The sequence below is a fragment of the Medicago sativa genome, chromosome 3 (assembly GCF_051527215.1).
Source record: "Medicago sativa cultivar Bolivia chromosome 3, Bolivia_mono, whole genome shotgun sequence".
NCBI classification, from domain to species: Eukaryota; Viridiplantae; Streptophyta; class Magnoliopsida; order Fabales; family Fabaceae; genus Medicago; species Medicago sativa.
In genome coordinates this window covers 72,283,745-72,309,030 of record NC_140751.1, presented here as the reverse complement: position 1 = coordinate 72,309,030, position 25,286 = coordinate 72,283,745, and the positions used below count along the sequence as shown (strand labels likewise).

Below are 25,286 nucleotides of genomic sequence, written 5' to 3'. Positions count from 1 at the left end.
AGGAAAAGAACAAGAGAGGAGAAACAAGCTGCACATAGATCCTCTCTCACTGACTTTTCACATGCAAAAATGGTGAATTGAATTTTTGGGTGTTACGGTTTTCTGCTCAAAATTAATATTTTAACAACAAGAAATTAACCCTGCTAAAACCAAGTTGTTGATTCCTCCATGGTAGGTGAAATTGTGATTATGCTTTTTAATAATTATTTTGACATTAGTAAAAAATAAATAAATAAACAATGATTTCAATTTCTAATAGATAAAGATAAAGAGATAATGAGATTGAGATGAAGAAATCAACAAAAGCATGAGGATGAAGAAATCTATAAAAAAAAATTGAAAAACAATTGACTCAGATATAATGTTTAGTATTAATTTTTATTTGACCAGGTTATCTAATTATTCACAAAGAATTGTCATCTTCTAAAATTTGTTAAGTTTTTCTGGGTTTTGTTACAAAGGATGATACCAAAGGTGGTTGAGGTGTATTTTGTGACGTTGTGAGAAAAGAGAGAGGTGCATTAGTAATGATACAAACAACCTTAAAAAACTAAACTTAGATTTTTTTTATTTTTGTAAACAACCTGTTGCAATTGACAGCTGCCATGAAAAATGGAACTTTCCCATGGTGGGAAAGAAGTTTTCTTTCCCGGGCTAAATGCCACCGCGTGGGTGGGTTAACTCACGCTAGTTTATATTCCAAATTCAAGTGAATTGCTAGCAGCCAAGCAAGCCACATGGGAGCCAAAGTGAAGTGAATTACGTGTACAACATTTCAATGTGTTTTTAAAGGCAACAAAGTGCATAGAGGCACTACATTGAGGACATCTCTATGAAGAATAATAGACAATAACTTCGTGTTTTCTGCTTGCATTTGAACCGAAAATCCATTCTTTTTTCTCGGAGATGCTTAGCATTGGCATCTTGCACTCGGTACTTTGACGCCATGTCAGCCAAAAGAGAGTCATTTGCAGCACTTCAAAAACTTAAGAGTGGGCCAATTTGATTCCTCTGTACCTATAACACCGGCCAGAGATCCTTCCCAAAGACTACCAGGAGTATCTGATTCCTTAACTTCACTTCCATCAGAATAATGGTACAAGCCAAAGGATCTTTGTCTCGCCCTCTCGGTTGAAGAAGAATCTTAGTTTTGCAACATCTATCTATCCTCTGTGTGATATATTATACTTCACCCGCTTGTGCATATCAATTATTCATGGTACACGTAATTCACTTTGGCTCCCATGTGCCTTGCTTGGCTGCTAGCAATTCACTTGAATTTGGAATATAAACTAGTGTGAGTTAACTCACGCGGGGTATAATACTGCGTGAGTTAACTGATGCGGCGTGACTTAAGTCACGCATGTGTAAAATTAAGTCACGTTTGAATTACACATGCGTTAGTTAATTAACGCAGGGGTATTTTGGTCAGTTTGGCTGGATGGGAGCGAAACTTGATGGGAGAAGAGCAGAATTCTTAGAGGAAATGTTTACGGTTCAGTAGAGTTTGAATTGGAGGAGCTTGAATTAGTAGAGTTTGAGACCGTTTTAGAGATTTTAGAGGAGTTGCTTGAATTATGTGACATTTTGTATTATTTATACCTAAGTACATGTAATACTATTTATTTCCAAATCCAACAAATTCATAGGAGCTTTGAGTTATTTTAGTGAGAAATCATGTAAATAGGTAAAACAAGACATCACATGAAGTTATGGATGCAAGAGAATGAAGAACAAAAGAGTTTATTAGTTCATTTAGTTTTCATCGATATAGAAATCTCTTATGAATACTATGTTAGTCCCGAGTTGTTTCTTCTTTCATTTTTTCTTACTTTACTATTCAAAAATCTTCTTTGGTCTCATCATACTAAAGCAAACCTCAAGGCACTCATCTTTCTATATCTATGAAATTTCTTATATTTTTTAGATATATCATATGATTTCTTAAATTCTTGAATATATTATGCATATAAAAATTTGTTTTTTCTTTACTACTCCCTCCATTTCAAAATGAGTGTCGCTTTAGCCAATTGCACACAGATTAAGGAATGAAATGAAATAATCATTAGACATAACACTTTTACTAAACTGCTCTTACTTTATAAGAAAAAGACAAACTTAAAGTTGCATTGAAAATTGTGTGAGAGAAAAGTTTAAGTATTTATTGAGGGTAAAGTTGGAAGAAGTTGTATTGGAAATGTAAAGTGACATTCATTTTGAAACAATTTTTTTTGCTAAAGTGACACTCATTTTGAAACGGAGGGAGTAATTTATACTCTTAAATTCGGTCCCTCTAAGCTAAATTTCTAGCTCCGTCCCTGCTAACATGGAAGTTGTTGAAGAACTTTTTTGGGAAGTTCAAACACGTACTTGGGCAATACATATAAAGTTGACATAGAGTCAGAGATTGCTTTTGAACAATAGTCTTATGTAAGGCAAAGTCAAATTCCAGATGATTATGTCTTTCCATGCACCGATGAGTTAATCCAGCAACAACATACTTTGATTGAGGAACTTTCTAAGATGAGAGATGAGGTTAAACGCAGGGGGAATAAGAAATTGAAAAAGGTCATGACAAGGAAAAAGGTAGTGTTACCACCAAGTGACGGTGATTTAGATAGTGGTTACGAGGATTACCATGTTGAGTTTAGAGATGCACTTGGTCATAGAGAAAGTTATTATCAAGAAAGTGAGGAAAATGGTAGTGGAAGTGTACTAGGAAGTGGTATTATGCAAGGTAGAAGGGAAGGTGAAAGTGAAGGGGATGATTCATACCGTTCTGAGGTGTTGAAGTCGCCAATAAGTGTGGATTGTGATAGTGACGGTACTAGAAAGGCCATTTTTCCTCAGTTCAATGAAGGTTCATCTGTTGGTGAAGTTATTTTGACAGTTGGTATGAAATTTGCAACCTAGACAGTTTTTAAAGAAGTTGTTAGGGACTACATAATTCACCAAGGTAAAGATATTTATTGGGTAAAAAATGAGTCATACAGAGCTAGAGCTAAGTCTAAGGAGGAAGAATATGCCTATGGAAAATATACTTCAGCAAGAATGAATCAAGAAGTTTTCAGATTAAGACGTGCCATAAAGACCATACTTGTGGCAGGGTTTCTAAGATTAACACATCAAATAGAAAATAGGTAGTAAAGATGTTAAAGAATAAATTAAGGATTATTAGACATAGATGATTACTTCAGGAGAGATTTTGGCTTGAAGCTTGATGACTCAAAAATAACAGGAGCATTGAAGGAAGGTAGAGAAAAGGTAGAGGGTTCTGAAAAGGAACAATATGGTCTAGTATGGGAATAAGCCCATGAGTTAATGAGGAGAAACCCTGGTTCAAGTTGGACTGGTCCTTTATGTTTAAGTTACCAAGTCCAAAATGGAAGTATCAAGGTTGACGTGGACTTAGATGTTATAACGTGTGCATGTAGATATTGACAACTGTCAGATAACCCAAGTTTTTTGTTGTGAATTTATGTTATGACTTATGTTATGGATTAGATGTTATGAATTTTGATGTGGACTTTATGTTATGACTTATATTGTGACTTTATATTATGACATTAGGTATCCCTTACATGCATGCATGTTCTACAATAACACATCAATGCCGGAAACCTTAAGACTATTGTGATGAACTGCTAAGGTTTAGATCATATCATACAACATATTAGTTTTTTTGTCAACTCCACTAATTCACAGGAATATTGGGAAAAGATTCCATATAATAAACCTGTTCCACCAAAGATTAGAATAAGTGTAGGCAAACCAAAAAGAATAGAAGGAATATGGTAATGAATAAGTTGTGATTGGTGAAAAGTTGAAAAGGTCATACAAAGAATGGGCATGCCCAACATGCAAACAACAAGGACACAACAAAAGGGGGTGTCTTCATAAGCCACGTGTGCTAGTAAATGAAGGGCAAGACCAACAAGAGAAAGTTGGACAAACTGGAGTGCAAGGCCATCAATGAGAGGAAGTAAGATATGAAGGACAACAACTACAAGGGAATGATGTACAAGTTGGAGAAATATAATTTAAAATTCCATTTTCTCAGTCTATACCATTAGATGTTTAACAATCTCAGGAGGCAGAAACATCAAGGCCTAGCAAGAAGGTATGGGAGTTCACGAACTAAAATAACATTTTTTTTCTAATTCAGGATGTATTGTTCTAGTAATTGAAAAAAATTAGGGTATGATTTAATATATAATTTTCAATTTTTTTTAGGGAAAGACTTATGACTTAAGGAGATTAGTTATATGCCTTGATGGCTTTGGTGCAAGACCACCCCCAGTCAGGGGACCACCAACAATACGACAATCTCCAAGGAAAGGACCTTCATCAATCTAGCATCCTCCAATGAAAAGATCGCCATCAGTCCAGCCATCTACAATGAGAGGATCATCACCAGTATGGGAACCCACACACATGGTGGCAGCACCAAGTTCAGGAGTACCACAAATCAGAGTTTCATTCCCTAAGTCGGATACTAATACAAATGAACATGATTACATGTTATTCATCTCTAACCTAGGAATGTGACATCAAAATCCTTAATAGTATCTGCATCGAGATCCATTATGCCTTTTTGGAAATAAGTACTTGATGATATTGTGATTTAGACTTGTTTTTGGAATTTATCATGTTTTGATGATGTATTAGGTACTTTATGACCTTATCTTATGGTTTAGAATTATATTTTGGAAGTTATCATGAATAAGGTACTTTTTAACACCTTTTGGTTTATGACCTCCAATAAAAAATTATTATAAGTTAAATATTCCAATACACTGATAAACTGCAAGTGAAAATTTTATTATAAAGTTATTGGTGTGTGTGTGTGTGTGTGGGGGGGGTGTTGACCATAAGTGATAAATTTCATAGGGGTTTTCGATTAATAGAGATAACTACACAAACTGATTCACTAACATATTTGCCTCTTATATATGTTTCTAGTACGAAACATAATAATCCTACAACAACAATACATCTTTCACAAACTCTTGCGAACCAAGAATTTTAATCAAAACTAACAAGATACATGACAATCTTATTATGTACTTTAGTAACTTGACTTCAGTTAGCAATGCATAAATTCTATCCAATAGCCTTGTATTCCACACCTCTTCATTGCTTCTATCTTGATTTAAAAATTGCAATTTCTCCATCAAATATGATTTCCAAATATCATCACCTCCGTTTTGCCCACCATTACATGCTTTTCTTTGCATCAAATTATCCTTCTTCCTCAACAGTCTAGCCTTCCAAATATCTTGATCATGCTTCCCATTAAGCAACCTCATCAACCCATACAAAAATTACAATTGTACTATGATACTGCAAATCGAAATCAAAGTTATCCAACAAATCAAAGTTAACCAACAACTTAATAAACCTTAAAATTTGGTATAATAAGGGGGTAAATCCCTAAAATTGCATAAAGGGGGAAACAAAACTGGGAAGAAAGGGAGGAATAAAAATTAGGATTCAATAACCATCGAAAATGGGCATGAGAAAAATTCTCTACCAAAATTAGAACTTGTTCCAGCAGCTCTCACAACTGAAACTCATTCCCAATGACATTTGAGGTTAATGCGGTTCATGTTACACCAATGGAAGAAGAGCTTTTGTTTATTTCATTTTCCTTTAATTTGTATATCCAAATCCACAACTCATCATGTTTAAATGCACTGTGATTACAGGAGTTAGAAGGAATTCAACTTTGAGGGAGAAGAACAAGGAAAAAGATGAAGTTAAGGCTATATGGAGGTTCAATTTGATGTTACTGTTGGAACAAAAAAAAACCTTTTTTTTTTTTAAAAATATTGGAAAGAAACCCCCCCTATGATGTGGCCTTCACATCTCATAACATTTAGCCCACGTGGAGGTGCCAGTTGGTTAGTTAATGGCCACGTCATACAACCAAACGGCGGAAACTGACGGAGGGATGAATGTGAGAGACGTTTGACAATTTCAAGGGAGTTTTTGAAGTTTCACGAAATTCGTATGGGTAATTGACCATTTACTCAACCTAAAATGCAAACGACTTAAATATTACTAAGAAACTAGTCATCATTTCAACATTTAATCTTGTTGTGAATTGACTCACAATTCAATTGATTCAATTAACAAATAGATTTTTTTTTTTTAGAAAACTGTCATATTTTGGTGAATGCATGCCTTATTAATTAAACAAGAAGATAAAAAAATTAATATATCATTAATTTTAAATTTAATATATTTTTTTGAAAATATTAGATAATCACAAACAATTGAGTTTTTCTCATTCACATAAATTAAACATGAAACTTGGAATCATGTATTTCAATTACAAATAACAACAACACCAACTACAGACACAAACCATGAATATATCTACACGAGCCACCAATATATCATGTAAATAATATATATATATATATATATAGGGTTTTGCTAGAAAACACCTTTTGTGAAGGTGTCTTTTAGCAAGTTACTCTATGAGCATTTGCGAAAAGACACCAACTTACTTTTATGAAGGTGTCTTTTAGCAAAGTTATAACTAAAAAGTGCAAATCACACCTTGAGGTGTGACTTGCTAAAAGACACCACCAAAGGGTGGCTTGTAGCAAGACCCATATATATATATATATATATATATATATATATATATATATATATATATATATATATATATATATATATATATATATATAGAGGACATATCTAGTGAGAATGACTTCTTTATGTGAGAATATGAGAATACAATATCAGCCATTTAGATTAAAATGAAAGGCTTAGATTTAAAGTTCCAAAATAAACATCAGGTGGACCATCACCTTCTACTTTTCTTCTCCACGTTTGAGAAAAACATCCCTCTCTTCTATCTGTTCATCTTCAGGATTGAGAAGAAAAAAAACAATGGATTTCCCCATCGATACATTAAGAACAAAGTCCTCTTTTCCTCTAGAACAAAGTCATCTTCATCAAATAAAGTACAGGAGAAATAAAAAACAATTAAATACACATATAATTTTTGGGAAAGAAATTAAAAGCGAAAAAAAAAACAATGCTTGCACTGGATCTAGCGCCCCACTGTCCTGTCGATTTATCTCTAATTATGGTTTATCTATATATGAGACACTACTTCCATTTCTATCTATGTGATGTAGTTCCTTCATTTCCCCCATTTTCTATTTCTTTCTCTCTCTAATTGAAAGCGTGAATATAGAAAGTTGAATTGCAGATATCCCTTTTCTTCAATTGGATATTTGTGGAGAAGCTTCTTGGCACCATTGTTACAATTTCTTCGGTTGCATATTTGACCCCTTTTCTCAAACGTGAGAAGAAGAAGAGGAAACGTAGAGGCTGTTGTGTTGGAACGTGGAGAAGAAAACAAGAAGGAGATGGTCCACCTGATGTTTATTTTGGAACTTTAAATCTAAACCTTTCATTTTAATCTAAAGGGCTGATATTGTATTCTCATATTCTCACATAAAGAAGTCATTCTAACTAGATATGTTCTATATATATATATAGGGTTTTGCTACAAGACACCTTTTGTGAAGGTGTCTTTTAGCAAGTTACTCTATGAGCATTTGCGAAAAGACACCAACTTACTTTTATGAAGGTGTCTTTTAGCAAAGTTATAACTAAAAAGTGAAAATCACACCTTGAGGTGTGACTTGCTAAAAGACACCACCAAAGGGTGGCTTGTAGCAAGACCCATATATATATATATATATATATATATATATATATATATATATATATATATATATATATATCCTTCTCACTTTTCCTATTTTAAACATGATTCTTTAAGTCATGCATGTCATGTGAGAATAAAAATTATATATTGGTTGTTTTATAGAGACATTATAAATTACATCATTTACCACTTTGAAATTAGACAAATAACATAAAAAATATTTAACATAAAAAATATTTAATATTTATTTGGTTTCTCATTTTTTTCATCTATTCTTTTATATTTTCTTCTTTTTCAACAATTATGTAAAATAAAATAAACTTTTGCAAACACATTAGTACCAAAAATTGCCACCCTTTAACTATTAACAAATACTAATATAATAAATTCAATTCGGCTCTAAATGATCACTAAAAAATTATTGCTCTTTCATGTATGAGTCCTTGGACGGTCTCTTCCAACCGTAGTCAAGGCCTCCATTGTATTAACATTATGTCAATTTCGCGTTTTTTCGCTTTTTTATTACGCTAACGTTTAAAAATAATGAATAGTATTTTTTTATGAAATTTTGATTTTGACTAAAACTAAAAATATATATGTTTGCTGCTTTCAAGTTATAACAAACCAAACTAACCATGATTATCTATTTCAATGACACCAACAATATAACAAAAAAATATAATTTAAATTCTTTTTTTAGTGACACCAACAACAATCTTTATTACAGAAAAAATTGTTTAAGGGTGTAATTGAGATAATGAAAAAGTAAGTATAAATATATGTATCTAGTTTATACACTTTTTAAATGATAAAGGAAAACAAATAATATATATATATATATATATATATATATATATATATATTCATACCGTGTTTGTTACATATTCTAATATTTAAATTTATTCTTATCTATTTGTTACGTGTGTTATTTGTATTGAAATTTGAGGGCATTTTTGGAAAGAGAAAAAGTCAGCTCAAAAGAGCTGAAAGAGATTATTTTCTTTATATATAGTATAAATATCATATTACAAACTAATTAACATCAATCTATATATATATATATATATATATATATATATATATATATATATATATATATATATAATGCTAAAAAGGATTATGAAGTATCATAAAGTGACGTGAGAAAAAAAGTGGCATAAATCATTTATATTGTTTTTTTAAAAGAAGCCAAACTATTCTACCGAAATTAACATCAAATAGATTCGAACCTAATACCTTACGAGGAGCACACTCTAAAATATCAAACCAACGTCATCAAACTAACCCAAGTGGGTTTTTATATTGTTTTTTTTTATAAAAATAAATACATTATGTTTTAAACAAACAAATTAATAATAATAAATTTGCTTCAAAAAAAAATTAATAATAATAAATTATTATATTAAATAAATAAATATTAAAATTTATATATGTGATTGATTCCAATTTAATTTCAAGAAAATGTGTAATCAAATTTAAACATTTTTCAAAAAAGAATATTTAAATCATTCGACAATATTTTATTTTACGTGATTTTATTATTTTTAGAGTAAATCACAATTTTATTTTAAACAATTGTATTATTTGAACTTGAAAAAAACTTTGTATTTGTTTAAACATGTATATCTATGTTGTCGGTGAGCTTAGCTCAATTGGTATGGACAATGTATATATATATATATATACACACACTACTACAGAAATTATTTTTTACATCAGTTGAAAATGACTTTTTACATCAGTTTGTAACCGATGTAAACTGGTATGATGTGGTATGTTCACACCTTTTTACATCAGGTACGAACTGATGTGAAATCTTTATTTTCCACATCAGGCCTTTATTGCACTGATGTGGTACGCTCTCTTTAAAATTTAACAGCAGGGTTTTCACATCAGTTTTATGGTAGGCACTGAAGTTAAACATGTGTACTTCACATCAGTCCTTTTACCCACTGATGTGAAATCCAAAAAAATTTAAAAAAAAAATGCTTTTTTTTTTAAACTACTTGCCAGATCAGCTTGAGACCTCTTTCCTTTTATATTAAAAATAAGAAAAAAAATTATGGATATTTTTATGCTACATCAATATTTTTTATATAAAAAAGTACATGCATATATAAATACAATCAAAAAAGTTATATTATAGTAGTATCAACGTAAAGCTATAACATCTTTGGGCATAATATTTAACAAATTATATATATACCCCAATCAAGCATAGCCACAGCAGAATTACATAATTACAACCTAACCAAACATTTTTATTCCCAAATTCATATAAAATCAATAACAAGGGAACAAAATATCTAGTTCTAACTATTATGGATCAAAATTATACAACTCAGTCAACTGAAAAGAACATACTTGGTGCTTGATGATCTTGTGGGTCTTGGACCAGTTGCTTATCCTCATCCAAGTCAACATCATCAGGAGTATGCTGAATTTCATTGTTGTGTCCATTACCATGATCAAGTACTTGTTGACCATGCTTCTTAATTGTGTCCTTAATTTCCTTAGCCTTTGTCTTCACCTTATTCAGAACAGATTTCTTCTCATGATTAGGAGAATGGTTTTCTTCCGCGCCAAGTGTCACTGAATGCAAAATAGATTAAAAAAACACAAGTAAAAAAATTGTTTCAAATATAAGAAACTTTAAGCGAAATGTGATTCATATCATATATACCTTGTTGTGGTTCATTGTTCTCCTCTTCAACATGACTATGAACAACTCTTGAATCCATGATCGTAAGTTGTAATTGCAATTTTGTAGTAAACAGAAGAAAGAAACTGCTGTGATAGAGAAGAACAAGCTTCTGTTATATATAGGAAGAAAAAATAAGCATGAAACTCTATGTCACCATTTTGAATTTAAATATGGAGACACATGTCACATACCCAACATGTAATTAATATTTGACACGTGTTGAGTATATTTGTGTACGTGGAGTCCTATAATTGGTAGTCTTTGTCATAAGACAAAACTGCTCTTGTACACGTGAGTACGTATAGATGAAACTGTACAAGTGTCTATGGCTGACTCATCAATCTGCTTTTAGGGGTCAAAGATAAAAATTTGGACAAAGGACTGACCTCAAGCATATCACGTGCATGCACGATAAAACTGTGGCTCAGTGCTTTTGCGGCAAATTCACCTCCTGGAAGACTCTGACACTGCTTGCTGACCTCCTCCTGAATTGCATTCTGATCCACATAGGCTCCAGCAATCACAAGAACAACTTGACTATCAGGGCCATGCTAAGCCTGAAATCAGGAGTCAATTTAGTGCTTACAAATTTGGTTGATTTCTAGATATTAGTGATTAATTAACAATTAATTCTTATGATGTATCTGCGACAAATATTATGAATCATATATTGAACTTTGGATCATAATGTAGAAAATGGATATTAGAAGCTTTTAGAACAATGTATAAATTACACTAGAATGAGTATGGTTTTTTGAGTAATATTTTTTGAGTAATATTTTTGAATCATATTTTTGAGTAATGTTTGTATACCAAATAGGAGAGTTTAAAACTCATTAAACCTGGGAAAGCAAATCAGCAGCTACGTGAGATGGAATTGCATGCTTGTCCGCAATGACTAAAACTTCAGATGGACCAGCCGGCATGTCAATTGAAACCATGGATTTACTATTCTGTACATGATTTTGAAAAAGAAAAGAGAAAGAAGCTTTTAGATTCAAATTATGAAATGCAATAGTGGATACTGGGACCAATTGTATTTAAGTTTTATATAACCTATACTTCAAAACTTATCAAGGTTAGTAGTTGCAAACACAAAACTCTAATGTTAGTTTTGTCATTTAAGTTTCTTGAAACCAGGGAACCAATATATAACCCAATGGAGAACCACACATCAGTTGGTGCACCACTACCACTTTCTTCACAGTCATCATCAATTGTGCTTTAACAGTGAAACCAACTTAACATATAGAAACTCACTATTTTCTTTCCATTGCAAATTATTAGAAGACAAGAAAAGTTTAACAGTTCAACACACTCAACACATAGAAACTCACTAGCTTCTTTCCATTGCAAGTTATAAGTATGAATTCATTTGTTATTCAGCATCAAACAATGAACACATTCTCTAATCAATGACAACCAAGACCTGAACTATCCTTAAAAACATATTCAATAAAAAGAGATAAAAGTAAAGAGACCTTAATACCTTAGCGAGCGAGCTGCTTCTTCATCAAAGCTTTGCTAGGTTGCATCGACAAACAAGTTCATTCATCTGAATCTTCTCAATCCCATGTATTCATTCATCTGAATCTTCTCAATCATGCGTGAAATTCCTACTCCACCTATAGAAAACCATACAAGTGAAAGCTATAAGCAAGTAGCTTTCATAAAGCCAAGCATAGTGAAATGACAATTTAAAATGTTAAAGCAAACATGGCAAGTAGACTCATTATAACATATACCAGGAGTACTCACCTAGTGCAATTGCACTAACAAGAATTGTGAAGGATAAGACAAAGATAATCAAGGAAGCCCTTTGAAAGATATTGACAAGTTTGTCAATGATTTTCTGTCCTATGTATGCTGCAATGGTAGCCACAAGGGTGGTAGAGAGCTGCAAATCAGGATGAAAGATACGTATAGTATTAGTATTACTTGAAAAGTATATAGTTGAATTTTTTGACCTTACTTTATAAAAAATGGGAAACATAAAGTTTCATTTTACCATAAGGAAGGGGAAAACGTTTCAAGAGGTAATATTGTGCAACAGATATAGATGCTGTGAATGTCATTCCTAGAGTGGCTGAGGCACTTACTAGTGAATGTCATTCACTAGTAAACCTTATATAATTCCCTGGTGTTAAATCAAATTCAGGAACAAGCTAAGGATTCATCCATACAATCAACAAACAACTGTGAATTTATGGTGCCTATTTGTTCTCTTTTTCCTCCTAGCGAACTAAGTGCATCTCGGCGATCCAAAACCGGACAGCATTCACGACTAAAGCTAGGCAACACCACCAAAAACACCTACGGCCCTGGCCAGCTAAAACAGCGCCCAGCAGGGGCTGTTACAGACAAAAAAAAAACTGCCTAAAAACACCAAAACTGGGCACAGAACAGCTGCATAACAGCAGCAGCACTCAGCTGCCAGTAACAGCCCCAAAAGCACCATAAAACGCCAAAAAAACACCCAATCTTGATAAAATGTGTGAGAAATTATCTAGACGGAAAAGCTAATAATTTATCTTTCACAAAAATGACAACACTAATCACAATCTTCTAAATCTTACATTATATATATGCTTTGAGATTGTAAGTATGTTCAACATTATTGGAACAAATTCATCACAGAAGACAATTAAGCTAAATTCTTTAACCTCGTCTTACATGCTTGGCTTGAATGATAAAATAACATTGGAGTAACTAGCACTTATTAGCCTACGTATTTTGGAGTTTTTATATGGGCGTTTTAGAAAGACTATAATAATCTAGTCTTACCAAAAGAGGCTGAGTTTGATAAATACATTACTTCTAAGGTGGTTAACACATCTTTTCAGATTGACAGGGAGATTTATTTCCCTCTTACAACTCGTAATGAAAATACATCTAGTTGAAATACACATTAGATAGCACTTTTACTACGTTTACATCACTTTTAACCATAAAATATTATGGCAAAATTGCACTCGTTGAAGTTAACATAGATGGATCCTTCATTCATGGTTGGAAAGTGATTTAACCATAAAATATTATGGCAAAATTGCACTCGTTGAAGTTAACCATAAAATATTATGGCTAGAGAAACGCACCTCACTCATATTATATTAGAAAGTGATTTAATTTATGTTTTTCAGTTTTCACTATTCATTCTTCTTCTCTGTTTTTAAATTCATATCTCCAAAGAGTAATCAACATATTCATAAAAATAACAATGAAGGGCAATGTCAAAGAGTAAACAACAAATTCATAAACTATAGCATGAAAAATCACTCAAAAAACAATAATAATAAACATATTAACAAAAATAATCACTGAAATCAACAAAAAAACCTAAACATTCTTAAAAAAAAAGGTTATCCAGAACAGATTGGGTGGTGAATGATTGAGAGTGAGAAGGATATAGAGAACAAAGATTGAGTGAGCACCGTTTGAGTTCAGATTGAGTGAGTGAGTTCCATTCCGAGATTCTGAGATTGAGTTCTGATTGGGTGAGTTGAGTTGAGTAGAATACCTTAAAGAAACAATCTCTCGTATTCTCCACAATTTTGAAGTAGAAAACTTGAACGAAATGTGCTCGAACCTATAAATCACAAAGAAAATTGCAATTAGATAAACATAATCTGAACTCATCTCAATCTAATCTAATCTAATCCAATCCATTCCCAATCCATTCATCAATCAAATGAGTTAACAGAAATTTCCATTCAAGTCATCAATTCATCAGATACAAGGAGAGTCCAATAGTAATCAAGCAATGGATCATCATCAAACACACAGATTATGATATGTATCATAAAGAGATAGTTCATTAAATCCAATCCAAATCCAATTAAAACGCCGCCGCCACTGTTTTGATGAAAAATTAAACCATCGTTCATATCTCATTACAGACCCATCAAAAAGATTTCATAAAAATACTATTATTTTTTTTTCAGTTTTCACAATCAAAATCAAAAAAAGAATCTACCTTTTGAATCCAATCGATGACTTCATGTCTAGCCTGAAAATCCCATCTAGAACATGCCTGCCTAGAACATGAACCCAAATGCAATTAAAGGATCTGACATGGATTATACCTTCAGCTTGCGAGCAGAATAATCATCCAATCTAAAACTAATCTTCTTGAGAGAATCACGTTTGAATCCAAAATGACCCAATCCAGAAATAATCTTCTCGCGAGAAGAATAACGATCATCCGATCTAGAAATAATCTTCTTCAACTTCTCTGTCATCAAAGAAGGATCTACACCAACAAAAGAAGTTAAAAAAAAATAATAAAAATAAATAAATAAATAAATAAAATAAAAATTAAAAATAAAAGTAAAAAAAACTAGATTATCTACCTTGAACACAGGGGTAATAAGGGTGTTGTTGACGGAATTTAATCACAGCTTCCTCAAGCACCTTCTCCACAAAGGTGGAATCTTGAAGTGGAGAAACCAATTCATTGATCGGGCAGGTATCGGTCTCAGATAGAAACCAATTACCAAAGATTTCAGCAGCGGAATCCTCTGATTCAGATTCGGAATTCTCGGATTCAGATTCGAAATTCTCATATAAGTCGAGATCTTGGGTTAGGGTTGGGTAAAGAAGTTGACAAAGCTTGACCAATTCATCAAGGCGAGCGTTAACCAAAGGTTTTGAATGGAGAAGTTTATGTTCTTTTTTGCTGATTTTATCTCCCATAAGTTGCGATGCTTCTATGGATTCGATTTGGTGGGATTTCATACGGAGTTTTTTGATGCGATTGAAGATAGGTTCTGAAACATCCATTTATCACCGAATGGGTTTGGGTTAGATTGATGTGGGTTTGAGTAGAGATTGGGAGCGGGAAGGAGAAAGGGTTTTGTAACCTGAGATTAGGGTATAGAATTGAAGAATGGGACGGTTGTGGACGGTGGGGGATTGGAATTTAGAAGAGGAGGTGAAAAAGTGAGGAAGGAAGAAGTGAGAAAGTGAGGAAAACGTAGATGTGAGAGGAAGGGATAAGGTAAAGTGAAAATTTGTTTTCACATCAGGCAGTTCTCAGCCACTGATGTAAAAATAAGTTAGCCAAAGTTTTCGCTCAAATTGCGAAAATGCCACCGCGTGTTTTTCCCTTCATCTCAATGATGCACTGATGTAAATGATATATGCTATTAGGAATTCCCTTCATTTGCTTATGCCAACTGATGTTAAAACTCACACTGTCTATCTTTCCCTTCAGATATTTTCCCTGCTGATGTGAAAACTAAAACCCCCTTGATGTTAAATGTGTATTTTGTAGTAGTGACACACACACACACACACTACAGATACTAAAAAGATATTACTCAGAAGCGACCGGACTTGTTTTTGCACATACAAAAAATACAAGAAGTAATTTGACATTGACCCTTGCTAGGGCTGGCAATGAACCGAACCAACTCGAAAATAGTTCGAAACTCGATTCGACAATTATCTCATTGAACTTGGTTCATGAACCAAATGAGCTGAACTTGAGCGGAAAATTAAGTTCGTTAACTAAATGAGCTGAACATGAACTATATATAGTTCGACTCGTTTGGTTCATGAACTAACTCGATTATATATATATATATATATATATATATATATATATATATATATATAACTTTACTCCTTCAAAAAAAATCTCTTAAACTTTACTTTTTTAAAAAAAAAAATGAAAGATATATATCAACCTATTTCCAACGTAACTTAAATCAATTCCTTCTTGACTCCTTGACTTTCCTTTAAAAAAAACTAGGATAATCGCGTACATTGGATCAAAATATGCATGTTTGTTGTACTCATTTTTCTAATCTATGTAATATTATTGTGTTTTTGCTCAAAATGTTTGCTGGTGTAGAACTTGTTCCGTCAAATATCTCTATAATTTTGACAAAAAAAATTGACTTTTGAATGTGATTTGAACAAACGAACTGAACCTAACGAGCTGAACCGAACTATTCGTGAACTTTAAACGAGCCGAACTCGAGCTGAAAAAAGAGTTTGTGTCGAACTCGAGCCGAGTTTCGAGTTGAACCAATCCTTATCGAGTCGAGTCGAGCTCAGACAGGTTCGACTCGACTCGACTCATTTCCAGCCCTAACCCTTGCTATCCAATAGTATGGTAGTATAAAACTTTTCTGAAACTTCATAACACAATTGTCTATGGCTAAAGGCAATAACTGATTGTTGACTTCAGTCAGTTTCTTCAGATCAGATAACAAATGTCTTGCACATAGTGTATTTACTTCTTCCAAGAATGTTCCAATTGTTATGTTATCATTCATTCTCTTTAAGAGAGATACCTACTTAAAAATAAGGAAAAAATCAAAGTGGGAAATTAATATGATTATTTATTTATACTGAAACATAACGGATGCAAAGATCTAATTAGCAACAATTAACAATGAGAAAAAATCAAAATGGAAATTAATATGATTATTTATTTATGGAACAACGGAAGATATTCGATAGCTAACTTTAAAATAGAGACACTAGAAAATAAATAATTTAACTTGACTTTTTGTCTAGTGATCTGGTTGTGTTGTCTTACATCGAATAGCATACTCCATTTGTTTTAAAATGATTGTTGTTTAAGATTTTTACGAACAAATTAAGAATTGTAATAACGATGTTAAATGACATGACAATTTGACAATTTTACTAAACTAGCCTTATTTTCTATTGGTGTAATGTTATGGAAGTAGTGTATACTCAATTAATTAGACGGTGCAATTGAAAGTAAAATAATAATTCTACATTGAAAAGTGTAAGTGACATTTATTTTAAAATATTTTTTTTATTAAAACTACACTTATTTTGAAACGGAGAGACTAGAGAGTAGTAGTAGTTTGTCGGAGTATCAAACATATATAAGATTTTAAACTTTTTAACATATGCAAATTTGCACATGATAGAAAAACTCATACAAATTTAAGGAGACAAACTATATTAAGAATCAACAACTTGAAGGAGATTTATGTTGTCATCAGGTTATATTAATTAACGAGTTTGATTTGTTTTATAGTTTAGTTTTTTTAATTTGTTTTTAAATTCTATAAGGACTTTGAAGTTAATGAAATTCTTGAAAAAGGATATTAAGAGTTGTGTTGGTTCAAAAAATTCCAAATAAAGTGTCTCGGAGTGAAAACAACTTCCAGGTAGAACTTTATCCAAAAAATAACGTTTTTTTTTTTGAAGAATCCAAAAAATAACGTTGTTCGTGGTTTAAAAACAGAAAATAAACGTAGTATAATACCTCTAGTGACAGAATAAGCAAGCTGGCAAGGCACAATTCATAAAAAAACATAAAAAAAATCAGTGTAATTTGGAAAAATCAACTACCTGAACTTGGTTTATTTATCTGGCTTTCGAGTTACACTTACACAAGATCAATTGTCAACAAAATTTAAATCTAAGCTCCATTGCAACTTGTAATGTTAGTTTTTACTTTTTTCCAGAGGTCAAATTCCTCGAAATCATAACCTTAGACCATCTACAATGGGGAGTTCTTCCCATATTAAACATCGTTATAAATAGGCACCCCCTTTGTAACATCAATGAATATGGTGCGTATAAAGGTGGGTGCTTTTATAAGCACCCTCTCTCCCCTATTACTCATGAGTGTCACATGTACAATTAATTCTTTTTTTTATATATTTTAATTATTGTATTATTTTGATATTAAAAAATAATTATATAATAGTTGTAAATAATAGTTGAATTTGATTCCCTAAAAAAAATAGTGGAATTTGAATTTGCTTGGAGCATATAGCCGTTGGAAATTTTAGTTGACATTTCACCTTTGCAAAAATGCACCGCTGCTCTACGTATTTTGGCATATGGATCACCAGCTGACAGTGTTGATGACTATGTTCGAATTGGTGAAAGCACAACAATGGATTGATTAGATAAGTTTGTAAGGGGCGTCCATCACTTATTTGGAGATGAATATTTAAGAAAACCCAACAACAACGATATTGAGTATTTATTGCAAATAGAAGAGTCACGTGGTTTTCCAGGTATGTTAGGTAGCATTGATTGTATGCATTGGGAATGGAAAAATTGTCCAGTAGCATGGAAAGGTCAATTTTGTCGTGGTGATCATGCAAAACCAACAATAATGCTTGAAGCAATGGCTTCACAAGATTTATGGATTTGGCATGCTTTATTTGGAGTTGCAGGTTCCAATAACGACATCAACGTGCTAAATCAATCTGATGTGTTTGCAAGTATTTTGGAGGGACATTCACCTACGATGAAATATACGGTGAACAAAACCGAATATAACATGGAGTTCTATTTAGCCGATGGTATTTATCGAGAGTGGGCTACACTTGTAAAGACCCTCCCAATGCCACAAGGAGATAAAAGAAAATTGTTTGCCCAACATCAAGAAGCAGCAAGAAAGGATGTGGAGCGTGCATTCAAAGTTCTTCAATTTCGATTCGCAATTATATGTGGCCCGGTACGTAATTGGCACATGAATACAATTAAACATATATTATATGCATGTATCATCTTGCATAATATGATTGTAGAAGACGAACGACACACATATGCTGGTAATTTTAATTATGATCTTTCCAACAATGATGTTGCAAGGAATGAAATACATAACAGTCCTCATCTAAATCTTGCCCCGTACCTACAAAGGAGAGCACAAATTCAAGATAGACAAACTCATCTTCAACTTCAGCATGATCTTGTGGAGCATATTTGACAACGCTTTGGGAATGATAGTCAACAAGATTAGTTGTTATTTAGATTATGTAATTTATCATCATTCATTTTATATTGTTTTTTCAAGTTTTAATTTTTTCTTGAATTATTAATAAAAATAAAATAAAAATGTTTGTTTTTTAATAATTTATAATTAAATTACTTCAATATTTTAACATTATATAATTATGAATGAATATATAACTTATTGTTAAAATGTAACGATATGAGTTATTGCTGGGACACAATTAATAATTATTTTAAGGTGTTGGATTGGAGAGATTGGATGTTTATTAAATATTAATTATAAAACGAATGACGTGTACTGTCGGGACCCATTTAAACACCCAAATGGGGTGCTGCATTATGTATATGGTCTTACAACAATTATTTGAGATTGCAACACATACTGTACTAAGGTACAATGTTAACATCAGTAACTTAATATTTTTTTTTGTCCATTCTTAACATCCTGCAATTTTCAGGTCTAAATAATAACATTGACATAAAACAGATTTCTAATAAGGTTAGAAAGCAACTATTCAGTTAGTTTTCTCTTCCTTCCAAGAATAGAAGCTATCTGAAATCTGGGGCCCCCCGTTCGCCACTTCTTGAAGGATGCCATTGCGGATTGAGCTGTCTCATACACTACAAAAAGAATAAACAAAAGTTAAATTGAACCTACATGAGAGGGAAAAAGATGCTACCACATAAATGAAGAAAAAAAAAGGCACGTTTAATTTATAACAAGTAAAACAAGTCTCACAATTGATCTCCTCGTTTGTTAGAATAGTCCAAAACTTGGAACCAGCTGCAATTGCTGCAGTGTGTGCCTTTGTGAGGATCTCCTTGTACCGATTTTTAAATGCAGACAACAACAGAAACCCAATGGTCCTATCGCCAACTCTGCCATAAATGAGAAATTAATTGTCAAAGGAGGACAAATTAATCAAGCTATATATATATATATATATATATATAGGGGTTTGCTAGAACACACCCACTAGTTTTTATGTGGGAGTGTTTTAGCAAGTAAATAACTAAAAAGTGGTTAAATACACCCTAAGGTGTATGTTGCTATAACACACCTTCTAACAATAACAAGTGGGTGTGTTCTAGCAAATCCTATAAGCATTTGCTAGAACACACCCACTAGTTTTTATGTGGGAGTGTTTTAGCAAGTAAATAACTAAAAAGTGGTTAATTACACCCTAAGGTGTAGCTTTGCTAAAACACTCCCACATAAAAATTAGTGGGTGTGTTCTAGCAAACCCCATATATATATATATATATATATATATATATATATATATATACAGTTAAAACTCTATAAATTAATAATGTCAGGACCGGATAAATTTATTAATTTAGAGAGTTATTAATTTATCGATAAATTAATAATTATTAATTTAAAGAGTTTTTAAGTAATTGTACTGTACATACCAAACAAAAAGGCAAATTAGTCTATGCCTCTTAGAATTACGTTGCAGCGAACCTTGTGACTCAACGTAAATTAGTAATTATTGTGTTCATATGCATTGGAAATCAATAATGACTTTTGAAGTACAGTAAATGTAAACAAGAGGAACAAATGTGTTCAATGTATTCTTAATATATTTTTTCAGTTTCTATGAATTATTAATTTATGATTTTCTTGGGACCGAAAATTATAAAGGGATCTCCCGAAAAATTATTATCTTATTATTTTATCGAGTTTTTCAATTTTTTACATTGGCCCAAGTCGGGACCGAACAAATTTATTATTTTAGAGACTTTATTAATTTAGCGAATATTAAATTAAAGAGTTTCTACTATATATATATATATATATATATATATATATATATATATATATATATATATATATTTTCCTTCAAAAAAAAAAATATATATATATATATATATATATATATATATATTTATATTTACTTTAATTGGCCTGTAACTAAAATGATATAAAACATAAAATCGAAGACTTCGAATTTATCTAATTGAAAGGGGTTAAAACAGATATGCACTTTGCTACAATATTGGTGTTTGCAGAGTATATACGTGACAAAAGTAGCTTATGGAGTTGATCTTCAAAGTCAACATACAAAAATAGATTCAGCTGTTGTGCAAGCTAAGGATGGTTGGTCTATATTAATCTTGTTAACAGAAATCTTTCATTTTTATAGATATGCTACCGCTATAAACTATAAAGGTTTGGATGAACATTGATTTGGGAGGGGGAGAGGGACTGAGTAACTGAACAGGTTGCCAATTTTTTAAAGAAAGACTAATCCAAAGCGCAGGTTGGAAATTTTTTCAACATTTTGTTGTATGACATCTTTTATTTTGTTAACTCCAGAATTTGTGGAAATAAGGGTTTGAGTGAGATGATCTGTGTAACCATATGTAATAGCAAAAAATTGAGATTCCTAGGCCCATCTAGATAAGAAGCATGATGAAACATGACATCCATGTACTATGTTCCAAGAAAAAACCAATATATGCCAAAGAGGAACAGACCACTATTTCAGATAAGAACAGATAGACTTACATTGGTGCTATCTTGCAACCAAATTCATAAAAGTATGGACATCTCGACCTCAGATCCACACATGCACAATCAGCTTGGATCTCTAGTCTTGTTCTGAAAATAAGAATCATCAGCAGTAAGATAATGAAATTAAAATTTTGAACTTAAATATCAAGCAATCTAAACACCATCAAGCTATCAACATTCCTCTTATACGTCGGATATGAGTGCTGAAGAAGATTCACATTATTTAGTTTTTTGTTTATAAATTTTGTGAAAGTCGTGTAAAATGACAATTGAATAACTTTTTGCTATCCTCGGTTCCATATGACATGATGCACTTGGTGACAAATTAAGTTAAATCTACAAGACAGGATAAGGTCACAGAAAAAATGGCTCCAATTCCAGCTAAGGCCCTAAAAAACAAGAGTTAACACTTAACAAGATTGGTCTGCAAACGAATTAAATTGTAAAAGAAGTAAAAGTGTTCTTAAGAGTGCTTCTAAATCTTAACCCATTGTTAATGGTATGACATGCTCAATTATATTATATGGTGCATTACACTAATAACTTAATAAGTTGCAAACCCATTTAAAATGATCATTACTTTTGATTGAAACAAGGGGGAACGTTGACTGATACTGCTTGTCTCAACTGTAACTCATGAGCAAGCCAAAAAGGTAGTTCAACTTTTGAACCCGCTTCAATCTGAAAAACAAACATTCTAAATGTCAGGTGAAATCATTAAAGTTCCACTTCCACCATGCAGGGATCTGGTGCACCACCAGCAATTTCCCCCCTCTAAAATACATAAAATACAGAGTCAATGGCTCGTACAAAGTCTGCCTCAGAACTGGGATCTATTATTCCCACTCCAGATGCTGCCTTCTGAAATATAACTGACACAATCTGTGACAAGATCATGACAAAAGTAGCATTAGCAATTAGGACAAGAAATTCAGATTGCATTCTATATTGTCGTTCTTGACACAGCAAACCGATTCTGATATGAGCTAGCAAAAGCCAAAAACAACATCAAAGATATATCATCTTAAGGTCAACTACTGTAGGAAAAAATCTTCTTTGCAAAAATCAACTATTTCTAAACTACAATCCCTTATTAAATATGGCATATATCAACTAGAAGCAAACTATTAAAACAATTAAAGAGTCTGAAGCTTACCTCTTCCTCCACCAAAATGTCATCAATATCATAGTAATTTGCCATCCTATCCTCCAGTTTTCTGCTCTTATGCTTTCTTTTAACTCATTGAAAGGGAACTATGCAGATAAAGAAAGTTCGAGCTTAAATTGATAAACTTGAAAAGATAAAAAAATCTTAATCAAACAATAAAGATATCTAAAATCAATCAGCATAGAAAATTTGAGTCTGTTCTACACAGAGAACTCCATTCACCGTGTTTAATATTTTATTTAACCTTCAGTCACCACATTTATTGTTAGCAGTTCCATTGCGATGGAATTTATAATCACAAGCATTTAGATCTACAACATATAGAAAGAACTAGCAAGATAACCGTGCATTTGCACGGGACGACTGGTTTCTATGTATGTTCTAAAAGGACTATGTAATCAAACTATTCGAGCAAAACAATTCCTGAGCCATATGCACCAATGCTTAGCTACGCTATTTTTGGCTTTCGATTTTCAGAACACCATTTTTGTTAGATTTTGTTCAGTTAAGCCCAAAGATCACTGCAGATATTTTGCATTTAGACGTCCTTTTGACCCAATAGCTTGTAAGGGTCATACCAATATACAAGCAATTGAGTCAAAAGGACGTCTAAATGCAAAATATACAAGCAATTGTCCCAAAGATCACTGCAGATATTTTGCATTTAGACGTCCTTTTGTGAGCTCACTGGCTCTTAATAGCACTAAATTCTCTATTTTCTATCTAGCCTGTTCCTCAAGGTTACATACAGTATCACTTTCTGGTTAGGTCAGACATATGATGTCAGGAGAAAGAAAAACTTAATGATGTGTGCTCTTCTACATATAAATTATGAAACACTCAATTCATTTAATAAAGCACAGAAAGATGTGTTATAATTGCAGTTGCACTGTAAAGGTTCACCATATGAAGTAAATCCAGGATACAAAGTCAATCTTAGCACAAAAAACTTCAATGGAAACTGCTGCAGATACAGGAATAAATGTCGCAAAGAAACCAATCAAGATACATCAACAATCATTATGACCTCTAGAATAACACAACAAATTTCAATCCAAATTGCTGTCACCAAACATAGTTTATAAAAACACACCAACACTATGATATATCATGTTTGAACAAAAAAAATAAAATCCTCCATTACATTTTAAAACGGCAAAACCAAATGAAACCCGTAGAACACGTAGACCAGGGAACAGATTGGAAATCTCAGGGAACAAGTAGCGCAACTATGAGCCCAATTTTTCAACAATAGGTCATTAATGAATAAAATGAACTCAATGCAAAAATGTTATCTTGATTCTCGACCAAGTAGCTCTTTAACAAAAGATCTGTGATTCAAACTAAAACAAAATGGATACAATTACATTTAGTTGCAATACAAAAGTTGACATAAAATTTCCAATCCAAAAACTATCCTCATTGAGACATTTTCACAAAGACCTTGTTAGCACACCTATTTAACAATAATACAAGCATAAGAGGTTGTCATCCTGCACCCCATAATCCTCTCCAAAATGAAATCAGACAATCACACAATTCTGACAACCAAAATACACATTTCTTAATCATCTTCAATAAGTGCTCTATATCAAACCAAAACCCCATTTTTACTTTTACACCCCCTTATTTAATGCAAAATTTTAACTGGTTATCGCAATTTTACTTCAATTACTAACACAACAATAGCTACAACGGAGCAATTTCAATGTTTCGAGTAATGGGGTTGAAGGGAATTAGAAAAATGAAAACATTAACCAAATGGGGTGTGGGTTTAGCGTCATTTACCTCAAACAGAGACGAAAAGAAAGATCTTTCTCTTCCTTTGTACTGAATATGATCTAATTCACAAGGATTTGAAGCTGTGAAGTATAATCAGTGATATTTGACTTGAATTTTCGGAAAGCGGTAATGCTTGGAAAATAATTGCAACCAGTGGCACTGAGATTCGGAGCTGACGATAGGAAGAAGAAGAAGGAATGGTGTTGTCTTCGCTTTGGAAGCTTGGTTGCGTGATTGAATTGGTGGATCTGAGTTTGAGGGAAAAGGGAATTTTGGGGAAGAAAACTAGGGTTTATTTGTTTCAAAATTGGCGCCATCTTTTTTCGATTTTAATTCGGCGCTACTATCATCTTTTTTGGTCAGTCAAAATTGCATTTGGGAGAGTCAGAGACTCAAAGTGATAAAGAATTAAAATTAAAGTTAATTAAGTATATTCCCTTTGTCACTAATATACAAAATTACTACTAGAAACATCTTTTTAATTTTTAAATTAGTCATTGAAGTTATAAAAGTTCAAAAAACTCTGAATTAGTAAAGAATTACTTAAATTAGTTATTCTAAACAAGAGTTGTGTGATTTAACGTCATTCTATTAAGATTTGTTGGTTAAGTTTTCCATGAACTCTATGCCATATATCCATTTTCAAAGACTAAAATAAATATCTTCCTCGATC

General features: G+C 32.3%; 3 protein-coding genes and 1 pseudogene across 9 annotated transcripts; 2 read left to right on the top strand and 2 right to left on the bottom strand.

Moving 5' to 3' along the window:
- The first annotated feature begins 2,326 nt into the window (after positions 1–2,326).
- LOC146939907 (uncharacterized) lies at positions 2,327–3,140 on the top strand (annotated as a pseudogene).
- Positions 3,141–9,813: 6,673 nt separating this feature from the next.
- LOC146939906 (uncharacterized) lies at positions 9,814–15,418 on the bottom strand. Of its 6 annotated transcripts, none has more exons than XM_085753462.1 (9): positions 14,750–15,418; positions 14,374–14,649; positions 13,832–13,986; positions 12,159–12,297; positions 11,890–12,025; positions 11,243–11,353; positions 10,787–10,957; positions 10,380–10,483; positions 9,814–10,288 (listed from the first exon to the last, which is right to left on the bottom strand). In XM_085753462.1, exons 1-2 carry the CDS (start codon positions 15,177–15,179, stop codon positions 14,477–14,479), a joined length of 603 nt encoding a protein of 200 aa, XP_085609588.1. In that variant the 5' UTR covers positions 15,180–15,418; the 3' UTR covers positions 9,814–10,288; positions 10,380–10,483; positions 10,787–10,957; positions 11,243–11,353; positions 11,890–12,025; positions 12,159–12,297; positions 13,832–13,986; positions 14,374–14,476. The 6 variants fall into 6 exon arrangements, with proteins under 6 accessions (XP_085609588.1, XP_085609586.1, XP_085609585.1 ...); XM_085753460.1 differs by having other exon boundaries at positions 10,380–10,486; positions 14,750–15,372; XM_085753459.1 differs by having other exon boundaries at positions 10,380–10,486; positions 12,409–13,986; positions 14,750–15,363.
- A 2,606-nt stretch (positions 15,419–18,024) lies between these two features.
- On the top strand, positions 18,025–19,116 carry LOC146939905 (uncharacterized). The gene has a single exon (XM_085753458.1). The coding sequence runs from the start codon at positions 18,418–18,420 to the stop codon at positions 19,114–19,116; it is 699 nt and encodes a 232-aa protein (XP_085609584.1). The 5' UTR covers positions 18,025–18,417.
- Positions 19,117–19,431: 315 nt separating this feature from the next.
- On the bottom strand, positions 19,432–24,937 carry LOC146939904 (DNA replication complex GINS protein PSF3-like). 2 transcript variants are annotated; one of them, XM_085753457.1, is made up of 7 exons: positions 24,620–24,937; positions 22,820–22,955; positions 22,474–22,545; positions 22,244–22,344; positions 21,658–21,750; positions 19,882–20,021; positions 19,432–19,763 (listed from the first exon to the last, which is right to left on the bottom strand). In XM_085753457.1, the coding sequence occupies exons 2-7, from the start codon at positions 22,862–22,864 to the stop codon at positions 19,654–19,656; spliced, it is 561 nt and encodes a 186-aa protein (XP_085609583.1). In that variant the 5' UTR covers positions 22,865–22,955; positions 24,620–24,937; the 3' UTR covers positions 19,432–19,653. The 2 variants fall into 2 exon arrangements, with proteins under 2 accessions (XP_085609583.1, XP_085609582.1); XM_085753456.1 differs by having other exon boundaries at positions 22,820–22,917; positions 24,620–24,932.
- Between the last annotated feature and the right edge of the window lie 349 nt (positions 24,938–25,286).

Coding starts and splice junctions, on each gene's coding strand:
- LOC146939906 (XM_085753462.1), bottom strand. CDS start 15,179: ATGGATGTTTCAGAACCTATCTTCAATCGCATCAAAAAACTCCGTATG. Junction 14,650..14,749: donor TTATTACCCCTGTGTTCAAG/GTAGATAATCTA, acceptor TTGTTGGTGTAG/ATCCTTCTTTGATGACAGAG.
- LOC146939905 (XM_085753458.1), top strand. CDS start 18,418: ATGTTAGGTAGCATTGATTGTATGCATTGGGAATGGAAAAATTGTCCA.
- LOC146939904 (XM_085753457.1), bottom strand. CDS start 22,864: ATGGCAAATTACTATGATATTGATGACATTTTGGTGGAGGAAGAG. Junction 22,546..22,819: donor ACATTTTGGTGGAGGAAGAG/GTAAGCTTCAGA, acceptor ATCTTGTCACAG/ATTGTGTCAGTTATATTTCA. Junction 21,751..22,243: donor CCCCCTTGTTTCAATCAAAA/GTAATGATCATT, acceptor TCTTATTTTCAG/AACAAGACTAGAGATCCAAG.